Source organism: Mustelus asterias, chromosome 5, assembly GCF_964213995.1.
Source record: "Mustelus asterias chromosome 5, sMusAst1.hap1.1, whole genome shotgun sequence".
NCBI lineage: Eukaryota > Metazoa > Chordata > Chondrichthyes > Carcharhiniformes > Triakidae > Mustelus > Mustelus asterias.
In genome coordinates, this window is record NC_135805.1 from 26,479,023 (window position 1) to 26,502,175 (window position 23,153).

Below are 23,153 nucleotides of genomic sequence, written 5' to 3' on the forward strand. Positions count from 1 at the left end.
CAGAGCCACTGCAAACTGCCCTCGGGCAACTAGGGATGGGCAATAAACGCTGGCCAGCCAGCGACGCCCATGTCCCACGAATGAATATAAATAAAAACGGTGACAAAATTCTCAACTCGGGATCATTTCGCACAATCACTCTCTCTCTTTCTACTCCATCTCATCTGCAGTCACAAGGGTAATAAATGTTGACCTCGCCAGCAACATCCAGTAAAATGGTTAATAAATGTCTCACATGGGAGGTGGTATTGGTGCTATTAAGATAAGATGAGAGTGCCCGAGGGTGGTGTCTGAGTTATATAATTCTTAACACATTGGGATTTGTAGATTCAGAGTGTCTCTTCATCGTGAGTGCATTCACCAGCAAATCTTTCTTGCAACTTCTTGACTGCCTCAGATAAGATCATGTCGGCTGCTGCCACTTCAACTAGTCCCATACCATCGGGGTGCAAAGTGTTCACCTCATTTCCAGAGGTTCTGATGATCGGTGAACTTGTGAGTAACATCTCATTATTTTATTTAGTTGGTGCTTGGAATGTATATCTATATATATATATACCTTACACTCAAAGTATATATATGTATAGATTGACATTTCAAGCAACATGTATGTATATTTATACTTTGAGTGTGTCTTTGTCAGAAGCTTTGTTAGAAGCTTTCCATGAACAGGATTCCTTGATTTCCGTGGGAAGTTTGTATGTATACAACAAAATAAATGGAACCAGGTGATTTTTTTTTGAAGATTTCTGCAATCTCTGTTGGTCTCTTGGGATCTGCATTTGTTAATAGTGAATTGTTGCTGTATGCATACCCATACCTCACTCAAACCAGCCTCCCATCCATTGACTCTGTCTACACTTTCCGCTGCCTCGGCAAAGCAGCCAGCATAATTAAGGACCCCACACATCCCGGACATTCTCTCTTCCACCTTCTTCCTTTGGGAAAAAGATACAAAAGTCTGAGGTCACGTACCGACCGACTCAAGAACAGCTTCTTCCCTGCTGCCATCAGACTTTTGAATGGACTTACCTTGCATTAAGTTGATCTTTCTCTGCACCCTAGCTATGACTATAACACTACATTCTGCACTCTCTCATTTCCTTCTCTATGAACGGTATGCTTTGTCTATATGGCGCGCAAGAAACAATACTTTTCACTGTATGTTAATATATGTGACAATAATAAATCAAATCAAATCAAATCAAAATCACATCAAAAGGGGCACTGCCAAGGGGAATTACCAGGAGACACTGCCAGGGTGTCAGGGCACATTGCCCAGTCAGGTCCCCAGGGGCTACAGGCAGCTCCGCACACTGGGCGAGGTCATCAAGGCTTATTTTCACTTTTCAAAATCAGTAGCGATTAGCATCAGCGTGACATTGCACTGTGGGAAGAGGGGGGGTGCGGTGGCGGAGGGGGGGTTGGGGGGTGGGGGGGATGAATAAACATCATGAGTGGGCGTTACAGTGTCAAGCCCTGTAATTAGGTGTAAATTTATTAAAGTGCATGGAAATCAGGTCTACGCCTTTTCTAGATAGATTTGGAGGAAAATGTAACTGGATTGATTAGTAAGTTTGCGGATGACACAAAGGTTCGTGGATTTGTGGATAGCAATGAGGACCATCAGAGGATGCAGCAGGATATAGATCAGTTGGAGACTTGGGCAGAGAGATGGCAGATGGAGTTTAATCCGGACAAATGTGAGGTAATGCATTTTGGAAGGTCGAATACAGATAGGAAATATACAGTAAATGGCAGAACCCTTAGGAGTATTGATAGGCAAAGGGATGTGGGTGTACAGGTACACAGGTCACTGAAAGTGGCAATGCAGGTGGAGAAGGTAGTCAAGAAGGCATACGGCATGCTTGCCTTCATTGGCCGGGGTATTGAGTTTAAAAATTGGCAAGTCATGTTGACGCTTTATAGAACCTTAGTGAGGCCAAACTTGGAATATAGCGTTCAATTCTGGTCGCCACACTACCAGAAGGATGTGGAGGCTTTGGAGAGGGTACAGAAAAGATTTACCAGGATGTTGCCTGGTTTGGAGGGCATTAGCTATGAGGAGAGGTTGGAGAAACTTTGTTTGTTCTCACTGGAGCGACAGAGGTTGAGGGGAGACCTGATAGAAGTCTACAAGATTATGAAAGACATGGACAGAGTGGATAGTCAGAAGCTTTTTCCCAGGGTGGAAGAGTCAATTACTAGGGGGCATATGTTTAAGGTGCGAGGGGCAAGGTTTAAAAGAGATGTACGAGGCAGATTTTGTACACAGAGAGTGGTGGGTGCCTGGAACTCGTTGCCGGGGGAGGTAGCGGAAGCGGATACGGTAGTGACTTTTAAGGGGTGTCTTGACAAGTACATGAATGAGATGGGAATAGAGGGATATGGTCCCCAGAAGCGTAGGGGGTTTTAGTTAAGTCGGGCAGCATGGTCGGTGCAGGCTTGGAGGGCCAAAGGGCTTGTTCCTGTGCTGTAATTTTCTTTGTTCTTTGTTTTTTGGAGATGTGAACCTGATCACATCACCGGCAGGGGGGTGGGGCGGATCTCAAACTGAGATCTCGCTGGCGCAAACCCCTTTTTTGGCCGCTCGCGAAATGTAGTGGTCATTACTGGGATTTACGTCAGCAGAAAACGGCATCGCTGGATCATGCCCAATGGGCATTAAGTGTTCTTAATCATTTGTTCAAATGCATCCTGTGTGAACCACGTAACCTGGAGTCATGTGTGGGGTAGACAAGTGAGATAGAGGTTTAATATCTAACATTCTTTGCACTGTATTTTGTTTGTTTTAGGTTATTGGTGGCCTAGTTTGGATCCTTGTGGCTTCGAGTAAAATTCCATCTCCAGATCTCCAAGGCTGGTTGATGTTTGTTTCGGTTTCCTGCTTTATTGTAACCACATTGCTTCTCATATCGTACATGGTTGGAGTTCAGAACAGTTCATCCTCATGGACTGCACTGGTATGTTTATGGCCTTCCATGTGGTTCCATGTTATACAGCAGATCATGCAGGTAGACTATAAGACCATAAGACATAGGAGCAGAATTAGGCCATTCGGCCCATTGAGTCTGCTCCACCATTCCATTATGGCTTCATTTCTTCTTAATTCCTGCTCTATACCTGTTTACACTATCAGTTAAGATCCAGCCCACTGTATGAAGGGTACATTTGGAACTGCCTGTGTGTTTTGGTCTGGTTGGGTGCTTTGGGGGTGGGTGTTGGGGAGAGGTGGGGGATCAGATGCAAAACAAGCCTCCCAAGTCTGAGCTCAGAATTCACCCTTGTGTTTGCTCCCATTCACTGCTTTAACAGGACGTAGAATCATTGAATCCTACAGTGCAGAAGGAGGCCCTTCGGCCCATCGAGTCTGCACTGACCACAATCCCACCCAGGCCCTAGCCCTATAATCCCATGTATTTACTCTACCCTGACACTAAGGGGCAATTTAGCATGGACAATCCACTGAACCCGCACATCTTTGGAGTGTGGGAGGAAACCAGAGCACCTGGAGTGTTTGTGATTTATATAAATGATCTGGAAGAAGGTGTGTGGTGAACCATCGTTGGTTACCACTGGGGGTTGTTATTATGTTACTGTTGGGCTAGGGTGTTGTCACTGTGGGGGTTGTACAATGTTGTTGGGTTAGGGTGTTTACCTGTTATAAGTGTTATTATGGCACATCCCGGTGGGGCCCCGCCTCCGGAGGAGAGGTATAAGACCCTCTGCTCCGGCAGGACCCCTTCAGTCTGAACTGGTGTATTCGTGTTAGTAGTTCCATTGTTAGACAATAAAAGCCTTCAATACTGAAGCCTTGTTCCACGTGCTTGATTGTCGCGCATCAATTTTATTGTCTAACAGAAAACTCTCAGCTGTACAAAAAAAAAAGAGTATGGAACAGATCTTGAAACCAGATCGTCTGGCGCTGGACCCACGTGCGGTCGGTGCCGCTAACACCTTCGACCACTGGTGGAAGTGTTTCGAAGACTACCTGGCTGCCTCTGTAGCTATTACTACAGACAGCGACAAACTCCAAGTCCTCCACGCAAGGGTAAGCGACACGATTTATCTCGCGATTCGTGCGGCTCCCACTTACCCGAGGGCCGTCGAGCTCTTGAAGAAACGATACACGAAACCACCCAACGAGATACACGCTCGTTACCTCCTCGCTACACGACGTCGGCAGTCGGGCGAAACCATGGAGGACTACGCCAATGAGCTCTTGCAGCTTGCCAGGGGTTGCGATTGTAAAGACGTATCAGCCGAACAATACATGTACGACCTCGCCCGAGACGCGTTCGTAGCAGGGGTAGGGTCCTCGTACATCCGGCTTAAATTACTGGAAAAGGGGAACCTCGACTTGACCCAAGCGATGGAGATGGCTGAGATGCTGGAAGCGGCGTCGAAAAGCTTGGCGCTGTACCCCGAGGACCACGTGGAGTCAACGTGGCAAGAGCAAGCCCAGCTCCCTCCTCGCCCCGCAAACCCGCGCTCCCAGATCGATCCGACGACGGCGGCAGCTCCAGGTGGCCAGCAATGCTATTTTTGCGGTGGGGCCAAGCATCCACGGCAACAGTGTCCGGCAAGAACGGCAATCTGCAGCCAGTGCGGTAAAAAAGGCCACTACGGTAAAGTCTGCAGGTCGAAGTCTAAAAACGGCAGTGCGGCTTGTAACCCTCCAGAACGGAGACAATCTCCTTCGGCGTCGCAGTACCCACGAGGTCCGACCACGTGCGAATCCAGGACGGCGCCATCGTGGCTGACGGAGGAGGAGGAAGACCACCAGGAGTCGCTGCGTTTGGCGCCCTCGCCCACGTGCGATTCATGGGGGCGGCCATCATGGTCCACGACGACTAGGAGCGACCAGCAGGGGTCCTCAGCATCAACATCGGCGGCATGCAGTGACGCCCAGGGGCCAACGGTGGCGTCGATCTCCCTGGACCAGACTAAGCACCACAGGCTTGAGAATTCAATGATGGATATAAAGGTAAATGGTCGAACTGTGAATTGTCTGTTTGACAGTGGGAGCACCGAGAGTTTCATACACCCTGAAACTGCTAAAAGGTGTGGACTCCGGGTTCTCCCTGCCAAGCAGACAATTTCCATGGCATCACGGTCCCGGTCTGTACCGATCCAAGGACGATGTATGGTAACTCTAGAGGTACAGGGCACAATTTACGAGCAATACAGGCTCCTTGTGTTACCTCACCTTTGTGCGCCAATTCTCCTCGGACTAAATTTTATGGTCCACATGAAGAGTGTGATCCTACAGTACGGTGGGCCACTCCCTTCACTGGCAGTAGGGAATCAGCCGCAGCCTCCAAATTGCCCAAAGCGCCCCGCATGCAATCTTTCCACTCTGAAAATCACTACACCATCCCTATTTAAGAATCTGGTACCAGGCTGCAAGCCCATCGCTACTAAAAGTAGGCATTACAGCGCTGAGGACCGGATCTTTATTAGATCTGAGGTTCAGCGGCTCCTCAAGGAAGGGATCATACAGGCCAGTGCTAGTCCGTGGAGAGCGCAGGTCGTGGTAGTCAAAAGCGGGAACAAACCTCGGATGGTCATCGACTACAGTCAGACCATTAACCGTTATACGCAGCTGGATGCGTATCCTCTCCCGCGCATTTCTGATATGGTCAATCAGATTGCGCAGTACCGAGTGTTCTCTACCATAGACCTTAAGTCCGCCTACCATCAACTCCCCATCCGCCCAGAGGACCGACAATATACGGCTTTTGAGGCGGATGGTCGTCTATACCATTTCCTCAGGGTTCCATTTGGTGTCACCAATGGGGTCTCGGTCTTCCAGCGTGCTATGGACCGAATGGTGGACCAGAACGGGTTGCGGGCTACCTTCCCGTACCTGGATAACGTCACCATCTGCGGCCATGACCAGCAGGACCATGACACGAATCTCCAACACTTTCTGCGCACTGCATCTCGCCTGAATCTGACCTATAACAGGGAGAAGTGCGTATTCCGTACGCGCAGGTTAGCCATCCTCGGATACGTGGTGGAAAACGGGGTCATTGGCCCTGATCCAGACCGTATGCGCCCCCTTTCTGAACTTCCCGTGCCCGCTAGCACGAAAGCACTGAGGAGATGCCTCGGGTTCTTTTCGTACTATGCACAGTGGGTCCCCAATTACGCGGTCAAAGCTCGTCCGCTCATCAAGTCCACGACCTTCCCACTTACGCCGGAGGCCCAATTGGCCTTCAAGGCTTTGAAAAGCGACATTTCGAAAGCCACGATGCACGCGGTGGATGAATCCATCCCTTTCCAGGTGGAGAGTGATGCATCTGATTTCGCCCTAGCCGCCACACTAAACCAGGCAGGCAGGCCCGTCGCGTTCTTTTCCCGCACCCTTCAAGGCCCCGAAATTCGGCACTCAGCGGTGGAGAAGGAGGCTCAGGCCATTGTGGAGGCAGTCAGACACTGGCGCCATTACCTGGCGGGGAAGCGGTTCACTCTGATCACGGATCAACGATCCGTGGCGTTTATGTTCAGCAACACGGAGAGGGGCAAGATCAAGAACGATAAGATCTTGCGGTGGAGAATTGAGCTCTCCACCTATAATTACGATATTATGTATCGTCCAGGGAAGCTCAATGAGCCCTCGGATGCCCTCTCGCGCGGAACATGCGCCATCATGCAGGAGGACCGCTTGAAGGCCCTCCACAATGACTTGTGTCATCCTGGAGTCACCCGACTCTACCATTTCGTCAAAGCCCGCAACCTGCCCTACTCGGTGGAGGATGTCAGGTCAGTGACGAGAAGCTGTCGGATTTGCGCAGAATGCAAACCACACTTTTATCGACCAGACCGGGCACAATTGGTCAAGGCCACTCGCCCTTTTGAGAGGCTGAGTGTGGATTTTAAGGGCCCCCTTCCCTCAACGGACCGGAACGTCTATTTCCTCAACATAATAGACGAGTACTCCCGGTTCCCGTTTGTTGTCCCCTGTGCGGACACGTCGACTGCCACCGTCATCAAGGCATTCAGTGAGCTTTTTACCCTGTTCGGGTACCCCTGCTACATTCATAGCGACAGGGGCTCGTCGTTCATGAGCAACGACTTGAGGCAATTCCTGCTCTCATTCGGGATTGCCTCTAGTAGAACCACAAGCTACAACCCTAGGGGTAACGGACAGGTGGAAAGGGAGAATGCTACAGTCTGGAAGGCTGTCCTACTGGCACTGAAATCCAGGGGCCTTCCAGTCTCCCGTTGGCAGGAGGTCCTTCCAAATGCGCTCCATTCTATCCACTCCCTCCTGTGTACGGCAACCAATGCTACTCCCCACGAGAGGATGTTCTCATTCCCTCGGAAGTCATCCTCGGGGATCTCATTACCAGCCTGGTTGACGTACCCAGGACCCGTCCTTCTGCGGCGACATGTGAGGGCTCGCAGGTCCGACCCCTTGGTCGAACCGGTCCAACTCCTCCACGCCAACCCTCAGTATGCCTATGTGGCATATCCTGACGGGCGAGAGGACACTGTCTCCATTAGAGACCTGGCGCCCGCAGGGGACGTAGCAACTCCTGTCGCTCCCATACCCCCTGTCACGAATCCCCTACTACTCATTTCTTCCCCAGACGTGGCGCGGTCAGCACCGGGACCAGTGCATAACAGTTCTACTCCCATGTACAGCTTGCCTGAGACTCGGAGATCGGCGCCACCACCGAAGGTTCCAGGATCCCCTGCACCATCGCCTCACCAGGGCCAACCGGCCCGTGAGTCCTTGAGGGGACAGCCGGACGTTGTTTTGGAGAGAACGCCACCGCAAGCACCTGCTGCGGTTTCGCAACCGGTGTTGAGGAGATCACAGCGACGGTGCGGTCCTCCAGACCGTCTGGACTTGTGAATTTTGTACATATGACCTGTTTTTTTTTTTGCACCCCGCCGGCCTTTGTTTTTAAAGGAGGGGTGAATGTGGTGAACCATCGTTGGTTACCACTGGGGGTTGTTATTATGTTACTGTTGGGCTAGGGTGTTGTCACTGTGGGGGTTGTACAATGTTGTTGGGTTAGGGTGTTTACCTGTTATAAGTGTTATTATGGCACATCCCGGTGGGGCCCCGCCTCCGGAGGAGAGGTATAAGACCCTCTGCTCCGGCAGGACCCCTTCAGTCTGAACTGGTGTATTCGTGTTAGTAGTTCCATTGTTAGACAATAAAAGCCTTCAATACTGAAGCCTTGTTCCACGTGCTTGATTGTCGCGCATCAAGGTGTAACTGGGGTGATCAGTAAGTTTGCGGACGACACAAAATTGGCAGGACTTGCAGATAGTGAGGAGCATTGTCAGAAGCTACAGAAGGATATAGATAGGCTGGAAATTTGGGCAAAGAAATGGCAGATTGAGTTCAATCCTGATAAATGCGAAGTGATGCATTTTGGTAGAAATAATGTCGGGAGGAGCTATATGATAAATGGCAGAACCATAAAGGGTGTAGATACGCAGAGGGACCTGGGTGTGCAAGTCCACAGATCCTTGAAAGTGACGTCACAGGTGGAGAAGGCGGTGAAGAAGGCATATGGCATGCTTGCCTTTATACGATGGGGCATAGAGTATAAAAGTTGGGGTCTGATGTTGCAGATGTATAGAACGTTGGTTCGGCCGCATCTGGAATACTGCGTCCAGTTCTGGTCGCCACACTACCAGAAGGACGTGGAGGCTTTGGAGAGAGTACAGAGGAGGTTTACCAGGATGTTACCTGGTATGGAGGGGCTTAGTTATGAGGAGAGATTGGGTAAGCTGGGGTTGTTCTCCCTGGAAAGACGGAGGATGAGGGGAGACTTAATAGAGGTGTATAAAATTATGAAAGGCATAGATAGGGTGAACGGTGGGAAACTTTTCCCCACGTCGGTGGTGACGTTCACGAGGGGTCATAGGTTCAAGGTGAAGGGGGGGAGGTTTAACACAGATATCAGACGGCCATATTTTACACAGAGGGTGGTGGGGGCCTGGAATGCGCTGCCAGGCAAGGTGGTGGAGGCGGACACACTGGGAACGTTTAAGACTTATCTAGACAGCCATATGAACGGAGTGGGAATGGAAGGATACAAAAGAATGGTCTAGTTTGGACCAGGGAGCGGCGCGGGCTTGGAGGGCCGAAGGGCCTGTTCCTGTGCTGTATTGTTCTTTGTTCTTTTGTTCTTTGAAACACATGCAGACACGGGGAGAACATACACAGACTCTACACAGACAGTAATGTAAGCTGGGAATCGAACCCGGGTCCCTGGCGCTGCGAGGCAGCAGTGCTAACCACTGTGCCACTGTGCTGCCCCTCTCTGAAGGCACTGAGTGGGATGCAATTGCCCTCTGGTACCTCAGCTAAATCATTATTATTCAAGTGTGAGGCAAGTCAATGAGAGTCAGAGGATTCTTTGATTGTTCTGGTCTCACACAAGCACTTTCTAGCAACAAGGAGGACCAAAAGAGGGAATCCTATCCACCATCTACACAGCACAAATCAGGAGTGTGATGGAATATTCTCCACTTGCCTGGATGGGTGCGGCTCAGGAACAGCACTCTGGAAACTACACACATGTCTGTTTGCCACACCTTCCACAAACATTCAATCCCTCCACCACTGACACACAGTGGCAGCAGTGTGCGTTATCTATAGGCTGCACTGCAGGGGGAATTCAACAAGGTTCTTTAGGTAGCACCTTCCAAACCCACGTCCACTACCATCTAGGAGGACACGGGCAGACGATACCTGGGAATGCCACCACCTGCAAGTTCCCCTGCAGATCACTCACCATCCGTACTTGGGAATATATCACTGTTCCTTCATTGTCACTGGCTCACAATCCTGGGATTCCCTCCCTGAGCAGTGCTGTGGGTGTACCTACACCATACGGATTGCAGCGGTTCAAGAAGGAAGCTCACCACCACCTTTGCAAGTGCATTTAAGGATTAGTACTAAATACTGGCCTACCCAATGATGACCACAAACCCAAAAATGAATAAAAAAGGAACAAGTATTGCAGTGTCCCTAATGAAACCTCAATGGTTTCTCTCAGTGCATCTGAGCTTTTGGGGGCTGATTGTAAAATGATTGCATGAATTAGTTTCTCATTCTGTGATTGTCCTTCTCTCCCAGGATGTCATCTACCACATTGCTGCAGTTGCGTTATATTTAAGTATTGCTGTCCAGGAGGCTAGAGACACAAGGTTATTTTTGGGAGATGGGAATATTTACAAATTGAACATCCCTGCTTCGGTAAGTCATCATGCGTTTGCTGATATACTCAATCTGATTTTTACAGAATCTGTGCCGTCAATGGGATCAGTACAATATTTAACAAACAGATAAAATGAATCCAATATGCAAAGATTCAGTGATTTCAAAAAGCAGAACATTAGACACTATAGTTAAGAAAGCCCACCAATGCCTCCACTTTCACAGAAGACTACGGAAATTTGGCATGTCAGCTACGACTCTCACCAACTTTTATAGATGCACCATAGAAAGCATTCTTCCTGGTTGTATCACAGCTTGGTATGGCTCCTGCTCTGCCCAAGACCGCAAGGAACTACAAAAGGTCGTGAATGTAGCCCAATCCATCACGCAAACCAGCCTCCCATCCATTGACTCTGTTTACATTTCCCACTGCCTCGACAAAGCAGCCAGCATAATTAAGGACCTCACGCACCCCGGACATTCTCTCTTCCACATGCATTCTCCCAGCCATCACCAGCCATGAAAATTGTTGTGGGAGCCTCACTCTTCACAGACACAGGCAGTGTTGTTGCACCGAGAAGAGTGGTCCTGGGTTGTGTTGCCATCTCCAGAGGCTGGTGCAGTCTTCCAGCCTGTCTGAAGGCAGCAAGAACATCTTGGAGGCAACAAAGCGTAGAAATCTCCTCCAGCTTCTCCTGGAGGACTCCCTTCTCCGCTTCCAGCCTCCCGATTTTAACAAGCAGATTTTCCTAGCGCTGGGCATGTTTCATCACCTTCCCTGGGGGAATGAAGAAGGGAGGGATTTGTGTTAAGGCCCAGGGGTGCTCAGGAACTGCATCGGGCCATTCGCGATCCTCCCAGGCTATTTTTGCAGGCGTAATCAACCTTGTGCCTGGGAAGGATGCGAGGCTGATATAAATATTTATATGATTAGCGAGCCCGGTACGTAATAGTCCGGGCTCACTTAGCTTACTGAGCTCGCCGGTGGAGCTCTTCACCGGTGAGGGTCACAGGTGATCCCCAGCAACAGGGTCCTGATGTGATGACCGAGCCGATGGGACCGGAGGCCACTGAAGCCCACTGGGTGGTCTTGGGCAAAGGTGGGCAGTGCCCTTTGGGCAGTGCCAGGCTTGAATGTCACTGGGGCCTGATGGGGGCGAGCTTTGATGGGGGCTGGGTCTGATGGGGGCAGAATCAGACAGATGGTGGGGGAGGGGGGGGGGGGTGGTCGGAGGGGATGGAGGGGGGAACTCTGCATTGGGGATGGGTGCTGGAGGCAGGGCTGACAATCTGGGGTCAGGGCCGCCGACTGGGAGTCGAGGCCAGTGAACAGGGAGCCAGTGATTGGGTGGGGGATGGCGAGGGGGTGGATCTGTGGGGAGGTGGCGATCAGGGGAGTCTGTGGGGGCAGGTGTGGCAATCGGCGGGGTGGCAATTGGGGATCTGGGGGGGGGGGGTAATGGGGGGGCACAGTGTCCGTGAGTGGTGGGGGGGGGGGTGGTTGATCGATTGGTGCACACTTATACTCAGTACACACAGGTCAGGATGCAGAAGAACATAAGAACATAAGAACTAGGAGGAGTAGGCCATCTGGCCCCTCGAGCCTGCTCCACTATTCAATAAGATCATGGCTGATTTTTTCATGGACTCAGCTCCACTTACCCGCCCGCTCACCATAACCCTTAATTTCTTTACTGTTCAAAAATTTATCTGTCCTTGCCTTAAAAACATTTAATGAGGTTGCCTCAACTGCTTCACTGGGCAGGGAATTCCACAGATTCACAACCCTTTGTGTGAAGAAGTTCCTCCTCAACTCAGTCCTAAATCTGCTTCCCCTTATTTTGAGGCCAAGCCCCCTAGTTCTAATTTCACCTGCCAGTAGAAACAACTTCCCTGCTTCTATCTTATCTATTCCCTTCATAATTTTATATGTTTCTATAAGATACCCCCTCATTCTTCTGAATTCCAATGAGTATAGCCCCAGTCTACTCAGTCTCTCCTCATAAGCCAACCCTCTCAACTCCAGAATCAACCTAGTGAATCTCCTCTGCACCCGCTCCAGTGCCAGTATATCCTTTCTCAATAAGGAGACCAAAACTGTACACAGTACTCCAGGTGTGGCCTCACCAGCACCTTATACAGCTGCAACATAACCTCACTGTTTTTAAACTCCATCCCTCCAGCAATGAAGGACAAAATTCCATTTGCCTTCTTAATTACCTGCTGTACCTGCAAACCAACTCCTTATGATTCCTGCACAAGGACACCCAGGTCCCTCTGCACAGCAGCACGCTGCAATTTTTTACCATTTAAATAATAGTTCATGTCTAGCAATCTATGCTGGTTTCCCCAGCGAGCGCAGGCTCTGCTGCCGAACCCCCCCCCCCCTCCCCCACCCCCCTTACAGCAATGACCTGATTCCTGAGCTGTGAGGCTTGGATGTCACTGAGCAAATATCAGAACAACTTGTCTGTTTCCTTGAGTTTGCAAGTATTAAAATAATATTTCTATGTGCAGAATAAAATATAGTTCAAATTTCATTTCTGAAATGACACAAACCAATTCTGAGGAAAGCTATTTTATTATGACACTTTTCTGTTAAACATTCTTATGTCTTGTTATTTCAGGTGTTTTCATTCTTGGGCACCTTACTCTACACGATACATGCGGTATTATCAGCATTACGATGGAAGTCCTCCTCATGAACGTCAAGACAAGCAGTGAAGTCCAACATTTTACCAGAAGATTTTTGCTCCCTTTGCAAAATTAGAGTCATAGAGGTTTACAGCATGGCCCTTCAGCCCAACTGGTCCATGCCGCCCCTTTTTTTAATCCCTAAGCTCGTCCCAATTGCCTGTGTTTGGCCCATATCCCTCTATATCCATCTTACCCATGTAACTGTCTAAATGCTTTTTAAAAGACAAAATTGTACCCGCCTCTACTACTACCTCTGGTAGCTTGTTCCAGACACTCACCACCCTCTGTGTGAAAAACTTGCCCCTCTGGACACTTTTGTATCTCTCCCCTCTCACCTTAAACATACGCCCTCTAGTTTTAGTCTCCCCTACCTTTGGGAAAAGATATTGACTATCTAGCTGATCTGTGCCCCTCATTATTTTATAGACCTCTATAAGATCACCCCTCAGCCTCCTACGCTCCAGCGAAAAAAATCTCAGTCTATCCAGCCTCTCCTTATAACTCAAACCATCAAATCCCTGTAGCATCCTGGTAAATCTTTTCTGCACTCTTTCTTGTTTAATAAATTGTTGATTGCTCCTTCCATAGTGCTGTTTTATATCATTCTCATTGCAACTGTAACCACAGCGTTTATATAAAACTAAGGTTACAAAATAGCAAATACATTTCACTTACTATTTACACTGTGTAAGGGAATGGTAATCGCAATATTTCCCATAGACCTCTCAGCGAAACATTTGGAAAGTCAAGAAATCCTCTAAATAATATTTCAAGTTGCTTTGTTCTGAAGTCTACAGTGTGGATGAGCTTCTCCTGAGCTGAGGTTGCAGACGGAGTTCCCAATGACTGGTCAATCTTGCACTCCCAGAGACTAGAAGGGTGGTCTGAGCAACATATTATAATGCATTTTTCTCTCACACTGTTTGTGTATAAAGAGTAGCTTAGATAAAGGAAAAGAGGTTCAGAAAATTCACCTTCCCAAAAAGTAACGGCTGCGATTTTCCCGGCTCGCTGCTCTGCTCGGGTAGCGTGGCGGGCCGGGAAATATCAGCCGGTGGCCAAAAACGGGAATCGCGATTGGCGTCCGGCTCGCTGCAATCTTCCTGGGCCATTATTTCTGTGTGATCAGCCTCGCGACGGGGAACGGCGTGAGGCTGATTTCAATACGCAAATACTGATTGGTGTCTCTTCAGCGAGTCCGGGACTCAATTAACCAGGTTCACTGTTGTAGGGAAAAATCCCTCGTACCAGTGCATTCAAGAGGTCGAGTCGCAAGGCAATGTTCAAAGCATTTTTCTTTATTGTACAATTACTGGGTACCCAGGGAGACCCCTATAGCCAGCTTAGAAACAGTGCTTGGCCACGTTGATCTCAATGGTTATACATTTGCTCTGGATATTTACAGGGATCCAAATTCGAGCAGGAACATTTGCTCATACATTTTTACAATACTTATAAAGTGGCCTGTCTGGTCAGGAAGTTCCCTGGGAGGCTTGTCAATTTGCATCTGTATGGTGTGTGTCCGTGTTAATGGGACTGCCTGTTCTTGCCCCGATGTTTTAATGTGTTTCCCATTATCCTCTCGATGTGTCCCCTTATCTACATCGACCTCTACTGTTTTGTGTCTGTATTCTATGCTTGCGAGATTAGGTGTTAATGTCATTTTGTCTTGCTGTGTGTAGGGGGATTTAATCTAATCTTTTATTCTTTTTATCCTAGTTTATTAAGTTTCTCTGCCTGCCTTGGCCATTTTATTTCTGTAATATTTTATTGACAGTCTGGTTATGCCATATAGCCCACTCCAGGTCTTGACTCGCAGATATCCCGATCTTCTGGCCAAGGGCCGGTTTAAAATGCAGCTTCGTGCTGTTGCTGGGCAGAATAAGGATCTTCCATCAAACTTGAATTAAAGGTCTCTCAGCTGTGCAGAGGGGGATTTAAACGAATGTCCATTCGGGTGTTCCCCTCTGCATTGTGGGCACGTTATGAATGGTGCCAATCAGTCCAATAAATGAATATGTTTAATGAGGTGAATATTGATGAGATAATAAAAATATGGCTTTTGGAAAATGGCCGACTTCATTCACTAATGTTTCTGACCCCACTGGTGGAGGTCCACACCAGGGGGATCACATGTCTGGGGCGGGGGGGGGTGGGGCCAGAGTGGGGCAGAACCAGACCCCTGGAGGGGGGGAGGGGGTGTGAGGGATGTAGAAGGGGAGGGAATGGGGGGGGTCGGTGGGGGGGAGCTCTGCATGGGGGATGGGGTGTGGTGGTGGGGCTGGGTCTGGCTATCAGGAGGCTGGACATTGAGAGGGGGGTCGGCGGCGGGGGGGGAGGGGGGGGGGGCGGCCGGGGGGGGAGTGTCGGGGTGGTGATTGGTTGGCCGGCGACCGGGCGAATGGGGGAGATGCATGTCAACCGATCTTCCCGTATACTGGGAGATTGATGCATATGCAATGGCCCCCTCAGCAGTCTGCTGCCGGCGGGAGTAGGCCCCACCTCACTGGCGTATATCCCCTTATGGTCTCTGTGCTCCACAGAGTGCCGGAAATTCATTAAACTGAGCTCGCCCTAAAAACGGGCAGGAAAAGCTCCAGTTTTCGCCGCCTGTTGGGCAATTTCAAAGACAGGTGAACCATGCAGAATACCATAGACATGGGTGGATCTGAGTGATCCCACTGGCGGCCAATGGTCTCCACCACCAGAAAATCCCACCCTACGTTTATATTTCAAAACATATTTCCAAATCTCAGCATCTCCCGAAACTCTTTCGAACCAATGAAGTTCTTTTGAAGTGTTGTCACTGTTGCAGTGTAGGAACCAATTTCCACACAGCAAGATCCCACAAACCACTGTGTGACAATGATCAGGTAATCTGCTTTTGATACCGTAATGAGTCTTCAGAGGCAAAGGTCCTTTCACCAAAATCCCTTTATTTACAATTCCAACAGCCGTACACAAAATTCTATCAGTCAGCGGTCTACCTTCGGGAGTGCCAGAGGAACTGACACACCTGGTTAAATATAAGGAAAAGATTCCCTGATTGGCCCATCAATTGACTCCTTAATCAGGAAGTTCAAATTCTAATAGGCCAACCTCAATCGCCTGATTGAAGTCATTACAGTAAGAAGCCTCACAACACCAGGTTAAAGTCCAACAGGTTTATTTGGAATCACGAGCTTTCGGAACGCTGCTCCTTCATCAGCTGAGTGGAGATGTGGGTTCACAAACAAGGCATATATAGACGGAGACACAATTCTGTTCTACTGCAAACCGCCGGCTCAAAGTGGAGAGGACCTCCAAGACATCCCAGTCCAATGCCAGCATCTTCACATCGTGGCTACCAAAGTCAAAGTGATTTTCTTAAAGAATAACTATTGGCCAGGACACAAGGGAGAACTTTCCTGCTCTTTTTCAAAAGAAATTGGGATATTCTATGTCTACGTGAGGGCAGATGCAGCCTTGGAAAGGCAGAATTTTGTTGATGGCATGTGAGGCCCTGGCATTCAGCATGATAAAATGTCTGACCTATCCAAATGCCCTGACTCAAAAACTTTCAATGAGCTAGTTGACTTGGTGACAAACCACTGTGACCTGAATCCCTCTGTTAAACTCCAGAATAATGCTAGAACAGGAAACGGAGAACCCCTGGGGAACCTCTCACCCAAAAGGTTACAAAGATTAACAGTAAATTGCGAATTCAGACTGCCTCTAAACAAAATGTTGCGAGACAGATTGGTATGCGGCATAAATAACCTGACTACCCAAACAACGTTAATGGCAGAACCCAATCTGGATTTTAAAAAAGCCATTGAAATAGCTCTATCACTGGAAACTGCAGAAAAAGGGGCTTAGGAGTTATCAGGGGCTCAAAGCGGCAATGTCCTCCACTTTGGAGGAGAGGCTTCATGTACCCAGTCCTCAATGGGGAGTAGAACATAGAACAGTACAGCACAGAACAGGCCCTTCGGCCCACGATGTTGTGCCGAGTACTTGCATAAACATGGTGTTTGAGGGTTCCTTACAATGTTGGAGCTCTAATAACACCATCAGGCAGTCAAGGAAAGGCAGTGATGGCCCCAAGAGTCCTAAGGAATATATTCCAGAACAGTGCGGATGCCAGATAATGGATTGTTGCAGGTACTGCCAAAGGGCATAGCCAAGGAGATTTTAGGAATAGGAAAATCAGGTGCTGTTCAGTGAAGATGTCAGGTCCAATACCTGACAGTGCCATGTAGGTATACCCACTTCCAGAGACAGGGACATTACAACTGAATCACATCACTCTGACAAAGCTTTCCCCTATAGTGGTGAATGGTCATCCCTTGAAGATGGAGGAGGACACAGGAGCTGTGGAGAACAGATATATGAGCATCTCCAAACTGGCATCCAACTTCTGAGCTTAGAAAGCACAGAGGTCAGACTAGCCACCTACACAGAGGTACCTTTACAAATAAAACACACAACAATGGTCCCACTAACTTATAGGCGGCAATCAGCTCATCTCCCACTCATTGTTTTACAGGGGCATGGACCAAGCCGCTGATGCACCATCAATTGAGCAAAGACTAGTTTGTATGCAAGAACAAATAGGCTTTTATTAGCAAAAGACTTGGAGCACACCCATGCCGATGAACTGGTCCAGACTGAGGCAGGGGGGTGGGGAGCAGTTGCCTTTATACCTGGACTGGGGGGGGAGGAGTCTCGGGCAGGGCCGGCAGGGATGTGTCCAGGCATGTCACATATACAGGTAATAAGCTAACAGTGGTTTACTACAGCCGCATGGGGAGAGATTGGCTCCAGCAGAGCAGGCTGATCTGGTTAGAGATCTTCAGGCTAGGTATGGCTAGGTGTGTACAATATTAATCGTAGATACCCTGCAGTTTTCCAAGAAAAACTCGGAAAATAAAAGGGGCCAAAGCCAAGGTCCATGTCGACCCACATGTGGCACCTCAATATTTCAGAGTAAGATCAGTCCCATACTCATTGTTGGAGAAGATGGAAACTGAACCAGGACACCGTGAAAGTTTAGACATAATAAGACCCATGCAATTTGCAGAATGGGCTACACCTGTAATCCCCGTTCTTAAGCCTGACAAGTCGGTCTGTCTCTGTGGGGACTATAAATTAACATTCAATTGGGTTTCCGAACATGATAGGTACATCATGCCCCGAATCAAAGTCCTAGATGCTAAGTTAGTAGGTGCACAAATGTTCTCCAAGTTGGATATGAGCCATGCCTATTTTCAGTTTGAATTGAAAGAGTATTCCTGAAAATATGCAATGATCAACATGCACAAGGGTTTATATGAGTATCCTCACTCACCCTTGGGATCTTGGCAGCATGTTCCATATTCCAATGATGTGGAGTTGCCGGCGTTGGACTGGGGTAGGCACAGTAAGTAGTCTCACAACACCGGCTAAAGTCCAACAGGCTTATTTAGTAGCACGAGCTTTCGGAGCGCTGCCCCTCACTCACGCACCTGATGAAAGGGCAGCGCTCCGAAAGCTCGTGCTACCAAATAAACCTGTTGGACTTTAACCTGGTGTTGTGAGAGTACTTACTGTGCATATTCCAATGAGCTATGGAGAACATGTTGCAAGGGTTACCCAGAGTGGTGATGTGCTTGGATGATGTCCTGGTCACAGAGGCTTTTGAGCAAGAGCACCTGGCAAATGTAGAAGCGATCTGGCAGAGATTCTCAAGGGTTGGAGTACACTTGAAGAGGGAAAAATGCATGTTTCAAGCAATTGAAATTACCTACTTGGGTTATCGGGTAGATGGCAAAGGTTTACATCCAGTAGAGGATAAGATGAAGGTCATTGGGAAGCACCAACTCCAAGGAACACTACGGAGTTAAAATTCTTCCTGGGATTAGTAAATTATTACGGAAAGGTTATCCCGGATTTGGTTTCCACGTTGGCCCCCTTCTGTACCCGATTACAAAAATACCAAACGTGGTCCTGGGAAGCACCACAATCAGAGGTTTTCGACAAGTTAAATCACAGATACTGTCATCTAACTTATCGGCCCATTTTAACCCAAAGGAAGAATTTGTGCTGACAAGCAATGCTTCTCCATCTGGGGTTGGGGTATGGTACTTTCACAAACCTGTTGGACAATTGTAGAGGCTGACACTCCTGCACTCCTGCGCTCTGGGTCCCATTACCTGCCTCACCTGTAGCGGCACGGTAGCACAGTGGTTAGCAGGGACCTGGGTTCGAATCCCGGCTCGGGACACTGTCTGTGTGGAGTTTGCACATTCTCCTTGTGTCTGCGTGGGTTTCCTCCCACAGTCCAAAGATGTGCGGGTCAGGTTGATTGGCTATGCTAAAATTGCTCTTAGTGCCCTGAGATGTGTAGGTTAGAGGGATTAGTGGGTGGATATGGGGATAGGGCCTGGGTGGGATTGTGGTCGGTGCAGACTCGATGGGCCGAATGGCCTCTTTCTGTACTGTAGGGTTTCTATGATTCTATGATTCTGTAGTCACACCCTCCTGTCCCTGACCACTGCCCAAACCAAAAGATTCCATTCTAAGGGGTGTGACCGCCTCCTGAAACAAAGCATCCAGGTAACTCCCTCCCTCCCTGATGTGTCGCAGTGTCTTCAGCTCAATTACTCTGAGTTGAAACTCCTCAAGATGCAAACACTGACAGCAGATGATTAGATATGATTAGGACTCAACACTGAGGGTGACACAGAGGCACAGTGGTTAGCACTGCTGCCTCACAGCGCCAGGGACCTGGGTTCAATTCTGGCCTCCGGTCACTGTCTGTGTGGAGTTTGCACATGTTCTCCCCGTGTCTGCGTGCGTTTCCTCTGGGTGCTCCGGTTTCCTCCCACAGTCCAAAGATGTGCGGGTTATGTTGATTGGCCATGATAAATTGCCTCTTAGTGTCAGTGAGATTAGGAAGGTAAATATGTGGGTTATGGGGATAGGACCTGGGTGAGATTGCTGTCGGTGCAGACTCGATGGGCCGAATGGCCTCCTTCTGCACTGTCGACTCTGTGATTCTATGATTTCACTCAGGTCAACAATTTTAGACTGTGACCTTTCTCCTCCATCTAGATCCTTTTCATTTATGCTTTTATATCCAAATTATTTTGTGTCCCAATTCAAATACCTCTACTCCCTCCCCCACGGGGCCATCTGTCACTTATTCTTTAGTTTTGTTTTCACTCAGCACTGACCATTATTCTCCCATTAACACATTCTGAAATTTTATCTTTACGCAACTACTTGCACATTCACCCTGCCATTAACACTTCCTCTGACTCCTGAACTACCCACCTTTGTTGCAATCTCTCCCAGCTCCCACCAATCACTGAGCTTCTACTCTGTTTCAGCTATTCCACCCCTTTTTATTCAGACTATAATCCATCACATTTTTCTCTCGCTTTGGGGTATCACGGTAGCATAGTGGTTAGCACTGCTGCCTCACAGCGCTAGGGACCCGGGTTCAAAGAACAAAACAAAGAACAAAGAACAGTACAGCACAGGAAACAGGCCCTTCGGCCCTCCAAGCCTGTGCCGCTCCTTGGTCCAACTAGACCAATCGTTTGTATCCCTCCATTCCCAGGCTGCTCATGTGACTATCCAGGTAAGTCTTAAACGATGTCAGCGTGCCTGCCTCCACCACCCTACTTGGCAGCGCATTCCAGGCCCCCACCACCCTCTGTGTAAAAAACGTCCCTCTGATATCTGAGTTATACTTCGCCCCTCTCACCTTGAGCCCGTGACCCCTCGTGATCGTCACCTCCGACCTGGGAAAAAGCTTCCCACTGTTCACCCTATCTATACCCTTCATAATCTTGTACACCTCTATTAGATCTCCCCTCATTCTCCGTCTTTCCAAGGAGAACAACCCCAGTTTACCCAATCTCTCCTCATAGCTAAGACCCTCCATACCAGGCAACATCCTGGTAAACCTTCTCTGCACTCTCTCTAATGCCTCCACGTCCTTCTGGTAGTGCGGCGACCAGAACTGGACGCAGTACTCCAATTGTGGCCTAACCAGCGATCTATACAGCTGCATCATCAGACTCCAGCTTTTATACTCTATACCCCGTCCTATAAAGGCAAGCATACCATATGCCTTCTTCACCACCTTCTCCACCTGTGTTGCCACCTTCAAGGATTTGTGGACTTGCACACCTAGGTCCCTCTGTGTTTCTATACTCCTGATGACTCTGCCATTTATTGTATAACTCCTCCCGACATTATTTCTTCCAAAATGCATCACTTCGCATTTATCCGGATTAAACTCCATCTGCCACCTCTCCGCCCAATTTTCCAGCCTATCTATATCCTGCTGTATTGCCCGACAATGCTCTTCGCTATCCGCAAGTCCAGCCATCTTCGTGTCATCCGCAAACTTGCTGATTACACCAGTTACACCTTCTTCCAAATCATTTATATATATCACAAATAGCAGAGGTCCCAGTACAGAGCCCTGCGGAACACCACTGGTCACAGACCTCCAGCCGGAAAAAGACTCTTCGACCACTACCCTCTGTCCCCTATGGCCAAGCCAGTTCTCCACCCATCTAGCCACTTCTCCTTGTATCCCATGAGCCTTAACCTTCTTAACCAACCTGCCATGTGGGACTTTGTCAAATGCCTTACTGATGAGTTCGCTTGGAAATCTGCACATTCCCCCCGTATCTACATGGGTTTCCTCCCACAGTCCAAAGATGTGTGGTTTAGGTGGATTGGCCATGCTAAAAATTTTTTTTTTTCATTCTTGGGTCATGGGCGTTGCTGGCCAGCATTTATTGCCCATCCCTAGTTGTTCTTGAGAAGGTGGTGGTGAGCTGCCTTTCCTGAAACTTTGCAGTCCACATGCTGTGGGTTGACCCACAATGCCGAGAGGGAGGGAATTCCGGGATTTTGACCCAGCGACTGCGAAGGAACGGAGATATATTTCTAAGTCAGGATGATGAGTGGCTTGGAGGGGAACTTGCAGGTGGTGGTGTTCCCATGTATCTGCTGCCCTTATCCTTCGAGATGGAAGTGGTTTTGGGTTTGGAAGGTGCTGTCTAAGGATCTTTGGTGAAATGCTACAGTGCACCTTTTTGTTTTGATTTGATTTGATTTATTATTGTCACGTGTATGAACATACAGTGAAAAGTATTGTTTATTGCGTGCTATACAGGCAAAACATGCCGTTCATAGAGAAGGAAAGGAGAGAGTGCAGAATGCAGTGTTACAGTCATAGCTAGGGTGTAGAGAAAGATCAAATTTATGCAAAGTAAGTCCATTCAAAAGTCTGATGGCAGCAGAGAAGAAGCTGTTCTTGAATTGGTTGGTATGTGATCTCAGACTTTTGTAACTCTTTCCCGAGGGAAGAAGGTGGAAGATTGAATGTCCGGGATGCGTGGGGTCCTTAATTATACTGGCTGCTTTGCCGAGGCAGCGGGAAGTGTAGACAGAACCAATGGATGGGAGGCTGATTTGCATGATGGATAGGGCTACATTCACGACCTTTTGTAGTTCCTTGTGGTCTTGGGCAGAGCAGGAGCCATACCAAGCTGTATAGAAAGAATGCTTTCTATGGTGCATCTGTAAAAGTTGGTGAGAGTCATAGTTGACATGCCAAATTTCCTTATTCTTCTGAGAAAGTAGAGACATTGGTGGGCTTTCTTAACTATAGCGTTGGCATGGGGGGACCAGGACAGGTTGTTGGTGATCTAGACAGCTAAAAACTTGAAGCTCTCGACCCTTTCTACTTCGTCCCCGTAGTAAAAAGGGGCATGTTCTCCTTTATGCTTCTTGAAGTCGATGACAAACTCCTTAATTTTGTTGATATTGAGGGAGAGATTATTGTTGCTGCACCAGTTCACCAGATTCTCTATCTCATTCCTGTACTCTGTCTCGTCATTGTTTGAGATCGACCTACTACTTCTACATAGTGCACACTGCTGCTACTGAGCATAGGTGGTGGAGGGATTGAATGTTTGTCGATGTGATCCAAAAAAGCGGGCTGCTTTGTCCTGGATGGTGTCAAGCTTCTTGAGTGTTGTTGGAGCTGCACCAATCCAGGCAGGTGGGGAATATTCCATCACACTCCTGACTTGTGCCTTGTAGATGATGGATAGGCTTTGGGGAGTCAGGAGGTGAGTTACTTGCCACAGTATCCCTAGCATCTGACCTGCACTTGTTTTTATGGTGAGTCCAGTTGAGTTTCTGGTCAATGGTAACCCCAAGGATGTTGACAGTGGGGGATTCAGTGATGGTTACACCATTGAATGTCAAGGGG

General features: G+C 48.6%; 1 protein-coding gene across 1 annotated transcript; it reads left to right on the top strand.

Annotated features, from left to right (window-relative positions):
• Positions 1-316: 316 nt before the first annotated feature.
• On the top strand, positions 317-14,955 carry LOC144494072 (myelin and lymphocyte protein-like). Its single transcript, XM_078213649.1, has 4 exons — positions 317-495; positions 2,796-2,963; positions 10,112-10,231; positions 12,820-14,955. Exons 1-4 carry the CDS (start codon positions 406-408, stop codon positions 12,895-12,897), a joined length of 456 nt encoding a protein of 151 aa, XP_078069775.1. The 5' UTR covers positions 317-405; the 3' UTR covers positions 12,898-14,955.
• The last annotated feature ends 8,198 nt before the right edge of the window (positions 14,956-23,153 follow it).

Bases quoted from the DNA above. Each gene is read 5' to 3' on its own strand.
- LOC144494072 (XM_078213649.1), top strand. From the start codon at position 406: ATGTCGGCTGCTGCCACTTCAACTAGTCCCATACCATCGGGGTGCAAA. The intron at 496-2,795 runs GTGAGTAACATC...TGTTTGTTTTAG, and splicing joins TTCTGATGATCGGTGAACTT to GTTATTGGTGGCCTAGTTTG. The intron at 10,232-12,819 runs GTAAGTCATCAT...TTGTTATTTCAG, and splicing joins AATTGAACATCCCTGCTTCG to GTGTTTTCATTCTTGGGCAC.